Source organism: Theropithecus gelada, chromosome 7a (assembly GCF_003255815.1).
Source record: "Theropithecus gelada isolate Dixy chromosome 7a, Tgel_1.0, whole genome shotgun sequence".
NCBI lineage: Eukaryota > Metazoa > Chordata > Mammalia > Primates > Cercopithecidae > Theropithecus > Theropithecus gelada.
Genome location: NC_037674.1, coordinates 26,082,495 through 26,088,474, shown reverse-complemented (window position 1 = coordinate 26,088,474; position 5,980 = coordinate 26,082,495). Strand labels below are relative to the sequence as shown.

At 47.1% G+C, this 5,980-nt stretch overlaps 1 protein-coding gene across 2 annotated transcripts in view; it reads left to right on the top strand.

Moving 5' to 3' along the window:
* Positions 1-321: 321 nt before the first annotated feature.
* Positions 322-5,980, top strand: part of SPPL2A (signal peptide peptidase like 2A) — a 60,082-nt gene continuing 54,423 nt past the window's right edge. Inside the window, exon 1 of one of the 2 annotated variants that reach the window (XM_025390483.1) lies at positions 322-653. In XM_025390483.1, the coding sequence (XP_025246268.1) occupies positions 588-653 (66 nt within the window). In that variant the 5' untranslated portion in view covers positions 322-587. The remainder of the gene's footprint in view (positions 654-5,980) is intronic. The other variant, XM_025390484.1, reaches the window with a different exon arrangement.

The window sequence follows — 5,980 nt, the reverse complement described above, 5'->3', positions numbered from 1 at the left end:
GAGACCCGTTTGGAGGAGAGAGAAGTTGGTGGCCTGGATAGGGTGGTGGCAGCAGTTCTGGAGACAGTGGATGGCTCTGGGTTATGTGGTGAGTTACAGTGGTCAGGAACAAATGACAGGCAGATGAATTAGGGTGACCCTTAGATTTCTGGCTGCATGCAACACTCGGGTAGTTACTGGGAAACCGAGCAGACGCTCAGACACTTCCGAGCCTTGAGAAGGAGGCCTTGAGAAATCCGTTCTCCTGCCAGGCTTCGGCGTGAGTTAAAGTCGGGCAGCCAGAAAGCGACAGGCTCAGACCCGCAGCCGGTGGCCTCGCAGCGCCGGGACGCCTGGACACCAGGAGAGCGCGGGGACTCTCCGAGCCCGGCGCGGGGGTTTCCGCATCTTACGGGCGGGGCCGGAAGAGGAAGTCGGCGCTGTCGTGGCGGCCCCAGGAGCAGCGGCGGTCCCATCGTTGCCCGGCCGCCCGCCCTGTCTGGTCCGGTCCGGCCACGGAGGCAGCGCAGCGGCGGGACCCCGAGTGAGCTACCCCGCCGAGTGAGCTGCGCCGCGCCGTGCCGCCTCACCCGGCGCCCACCAGTCCGATGGGGCCGCAGCGGCAGCTGTCCCCTGCCGGAGCCGCCCTACTCTGGGGCTTCCTGCTCCCGCTGGTAAGGGGGCGGGAGGGCGCGCAGGCCTCCCAGGGGCTGGGCGGGGTCGGGGCTCCTTTCCCCTGCTCCCCGCCCGGCCTTCCCTCTGCCCGCGCCTCCGCGGCCTGCTCTCCCGCTCCTCTTTCCCCCCCTCCCCTTCCCATTACTCATCTTTTTCCTTCCAGCCTCCTCTTTTCCACCCTCTTTCCCTCAACTTTCCCGCCCCCGACTCAGTTCCCCCCCATGTAAGTCCGGCGAAATAGCTACTCCAAAAAGATCAGAGGAGCCCCTTAGGTTACATTGACTTTGGTGCTTCTCAATAGTTGCTCACTGTCCCAGCATGTGTAAAATTGACCTCTAGGTTTTATTGTCTAAGCCTTTCTTACCGCTTCTTGCCCTTGGGAAGAAAAAATACATATACAAGGCGCCAGGGTTCTTACCCTTGGGAAGAAAAAATATATATACAAGGCTCCAGCACTTTAATTGCACTAACACGGATGTTTTTATAAAATTTCCTTCCCCCACTGTAGTTCCTGCTTCGCCTTAGGACTCATTTGATTCTGTTATGAGGTTTTTGTTTGTTTGTTTTTGTTTTTGTTTTTTTGGAGCGGGGTGAGGGGTTGTTTTGTAATAGCAGCAATTTAAAAGAAGACACCAAAATGTGTCTTTTAGTGGTTTTCAGTTTTCTGCCTAATTTAAAGGATGGGTGGGGAGCGTCGGTTAAATATAAATAACAAATATGTGTTCATAGATTTGTTTTCATAGTTACAGAGAAAGTAATAGTGTTTTAAAATTCAGCCTCAAGTAATTCGAGCTTCAGTGTGGGAGTGGGGTGTCAGGAACCCGGTGTTTCAGTTTTTGTTTCTAGTAACTTTTACTTAGGGAGTTTCAGGTTGGAAACTTATGCATGTTGTTTATTACAGAATTGGTGTCGCGTAAGCCTGTTTCGTTCTATTAGAACGTGCGATTTCTTTGAAAGACTGTTTTGCTGACTCTCAAGTTTAAGGGGTTAGTATTAGTGAATACAGTGAATACAAAAGTGTCTTTAATAGTTATTGAAAAACTAAAATCTAAGCCAAAAAGTAAGTACCTTTTGGTGTATTCATAACTTTGACAGGCAACATCAGGAACCTGAGAGAATGTATCTAAAAATTGCTGGGGGAGGGGAGCTCGATATAAAAAGAGCAACAAAGTAGCAGTGTTAGTTGGAGTCTTTAAGGTGTTTACTGTGTAATCAGATAATACTTATATCCAAAAGATATTCAGATAGTATATAGATGTATGCAAAACTATAACCTAGATATAAAACTTTTCAAAGTGTTTTTGCACTCATTTTCTTTTTTTTCTTTTTCTTTTTCTTTTTTTTTTTTTTGAGAGGGAGTCTCGCTCTGTCGCCCAGGCTGGAGTGCAGTGGCCGGATCTCAGCTCACTGCAAGCTCTGCCTCCCGGGTTCACGCCATTCTCCTGCCTCAGCCTCCCTAGTAGCTGGGACTACAGGCGCCCGCCACCTCGCCCGGCTAGTTTTTTGTATTTTTAGTAGAGACGGTGTTTCACCGTGTTAGCCAGGATGGTCTCGATCTGCTGACCTTGTGATCCACCCGTCTCGGCCTCCCAAAGTGCTGGGATTACAGGCTTGAGCCACCGCGCCCGGCCCTCATTTTCATTTGAATCTCTTGAGTTGATTTTAAGAATGAATATATATCACATTCGTATTAATCCTTTCTCAACATAAATTAATAGCTTAGTGATACATCAGTTCCTCATAAACTCACATTGAAATTCTTATTAAAAGCCCTGAGCCCTCTCACCAGAAAACTCTACTTAAGTAGACTTGTCATATGATTTCATAGCCTTCACAAATCTAAAGATGATCCCTGTTCTGAATTGTATCTAGGCTGTCTCCCACGTTCTGGAGTTTAGGCCTTTTATATTGCACCTATGTACTTTGTTGTACGTCACCATGGTAATCTTGGGTTCTATACTCCTCAGTTCTTGGGTTGTTGTGAAGATTAAGTAACATTTTTCTACTCTGCAAATATTTGGTGTGCATCTTATTATATGGTATATAATGTCCTGATGACTGAATAAACTGACAATATCTGTTTAAATTGTAAGGATCTTTTTTCGATACCAGCTAGTATCGCTGATTTTTCTATTTCTTGTTGATTTCTTTATGGATTTGTTTTCTTCTTGGTTCCTCCTTCCTTTAATTTGCTGAGATGGTCTTTCTCATTCCTTTCCTGTTCTGAGAACTTGGGTATATCTGGTTTCCTTTTCCTCAGCTGGAGCTCTCCTTTCTCCTTTCTCCTTTCTGGATACCTAGTTCCTTTCCTCCAACTCTGTCTGAAGCTCTTTGTTTATTCCTCTTCCCTAATTTTACAGCTCTAGGTCGTCTTTCTGAGTTCATTTGATTAGTGATGCCAGCTCAATCATTTCATGTCTCCTCTCTGGGCTCTGGAAACTGGCACTACTTCCCCTTAGTCATGTAATAACAGGGCCAACATCCTCATCTCTAATAGAAGCAGCACATAGTCTTCAGAAACCACTGGCACATCCATCTAGAAGAGGCAGAGGATTTAGTATTGGAAAGGCCCTGAAAGATCATTTAGCCTACCCTCCTCATCTTGTCATCTTCACATCAGAGTGACCTCACTGTGTATTTTGAACTAAAGCTACAGCACGTCTGGCTGTTTTAATATTTTTTAAATCCATTAGGTCTAGAAATAAAATGAGTACCTAGCAGGTAGTTAGCTGTGTCTTGACCTTGCCATAAGTACATTTTATTTTTGGGGGTTTTTTGTTTGTTTGTTTGTTTTGAGAGGGAGTCTTGCTCTGTCGCCCAGGCTGGAGTACAATGGTACCATCTCAACTCACTGCAACCTCCACCTCCCGGGTTCAAGGGATTCTCCTGCCTCAACCTTCCAAGTACCTGGGATTACAGGTGCCTGCCACCACGCCTGGCTAAGTTTTGTAATTGTAGTAGAGATGGGGTTTTGCCATGTTGCCCATGCTGGTCTCGAACTCGTGACCTCAGGTGATCTTCCTGCCTTGGCCTCCCAAAGTACTAGGATTACAGGCATGAGCCACCATGCCTAGCTGCCATAATTACATTTTACACCTCTCTTTCCCCAGTTCAACCCCCACCCTGGGCCCCAGTGGTCAGAACTTTATTTTGCAGTGTGGACCCAGTCATGGGATTCTGTTTCAAAGACAATGGATGATGTTTGTGCTGGCTCTGTATTATTTTATTTATTTATTTACTTATTTATTTACTTACTTAAGATGGAGTCTTGCTCTGTAGCCTAGGCTGGAATGCAGTGGCCCTATCGCGGCTCACTGCAATCTCTGCTTCCTGGGTTCTAGCAATTCTCCTGCTTCAGCCTCCTGAGTAGGATTACAGGTGCACGTCGCCATGCCCGGCTAATTTTTTGTGTTTTAGAAGAGACAGGGTTTCACTGTGTTGCCCAGGCTAGTCTCAAAACTCCTGAGCTCAGGCAATCCACCCACCTCGGCCTCCCAAAGTGCTAGGATTACAGGTGTGAGCCACTGCTCTTGGCCCTGGCTCTTTTTATTTATTTTTATTTATTATTATTATTTTTTGAGATGGAGTTTCACTCTTGTTGCCCAGGCTGGAGTGCAATGGCGTGATCCCAGCTCACTACAACCTCTGCTTCCTGGGTACAAACAATTCTCCTGCCTCAGCCTCCCAAGTGGCTGGGATTACAGGCATGCACCACCACGCCCAGCTGATTTTGTATTTTTAGTAGAGATGGGGTTTCTCCACTTCGGTCAGGCTACTCTCGAACTCCCGGCCTCAGGTGATCTGCTTGCCTCGTCCTCTCAAATTGCGGGGGTACAGGTGCGAGCCACTGTGCCCGGCAGCTCTGTCTTTTTAAAGTGCTTCAAAGTTCTCTGAAGAATCCTGAGTCTTCCTCATAGTGTCTTTATAAAAGTTCTGTTTTGGAGAATTGCTTGAGGCTAGGAGTTTGAGACCAGCCTGGTCAACATAGCAAGACCCCACCTCTACAGAAAATTTAAAAATTAGCTGAGCGTGGTGGCTTGTGTCTCTAGTCCCAGCTACTCGGGAGGCTGAGGTAGGAGGATCACTTAAGCCCAGGAGTTTGAGGTTGCAGTGAGCTGTGATCACGCCACTGTACTCCAACCTGGGTGACAGAAGACCATGTCTCTAAAAAAACACACACACAAAAAGAAAAAAATAGTTTTGTTGATTTTTTTTTTTCTTCAAAGAAGTTGAAGTAACATATAGCTACTTCTTGAACTTGATACAATGAAATGATAATCAGGATCCCCAGCAGAAAAATCTGTTGCTGAAAATTTGCATTCCTTTTGTATACTACACTAACTCAAAGAATCTTCAGTTCTTTCTCTTCTGCTCTCTTCTCTCAACCTCCAGGGGAAAGTAGGTATATTCTGCTACCCAGGCAGTAAGAAATCTGCTGAGCTGCTGTGCTGTGGAATGAATTGTGTCCTCACACCCCCGACAGCTCCACCCCAAATTCATATGGTGAAGCCATAACCCCCAATGTATTGATATTTGGAGATGGGTCCTTCAGAATATCATTAGGTTTAGATGAGGTCATGAAGACGAGACCCTCATGATAGGATTAGTGCCATTTTAAGAAAAGATATCAGGCCGGGTGTGGTGGCTTATGCTTGTAATCCCAGCACTTTAGGAGGCCGAGGCAGGAGGATCATGAGGTCAGGAGTTCGAAACCAGCCTGGCCAACATGGTGAAACCCCGTCTCTATGAAAAATACAAAAATTAGCCGGGCGTGGTGGCGGGTGCCTGTAACCCCAGCTTCGTGGGAGGCTGAGGCAGGAGAATCACTGGAACCCAGGAGGCAGAGGTTGCAGTGAGCCGAGATCGCGCCGCTGCACTCCAGCCTGGGCGACAGAGCAAGACTGTCTTGGAGGGGGAAAAAAAAGGCATCAGAGAACTTTCTCTGTTTCTTTGCCATGTGAGGACACAGTGAGAAGGTAGCTATCTATAAGCCAGGAAGAGAGCCTTCACTAGAAACTGGCCCAACTGGTACCTTGATCCAGAACTGTGAGAAAATAAATTTCTGTTGTTTAAACCACCCAGTGTGTGGTACTTTGTTAGGGAGCCTGAGCTGACTAAGACGTGCTAGGTTTATTACATTCCTCCTTTTAACTTTCAGGTTCGGCCGGGCGCGGTGGCTCATGCCTGTAATCCTAGCACTTTGGGAGGCCGAGGCGGGCGGATCACAAGGTCAGGAGATCGAGACCACGGTGAAACCCCGTCTCTACTAAAAATACAAAAAATTAGCCGGGCGCGGTAGTGGGCGCCTGTAGTCCCAGCTACTCGG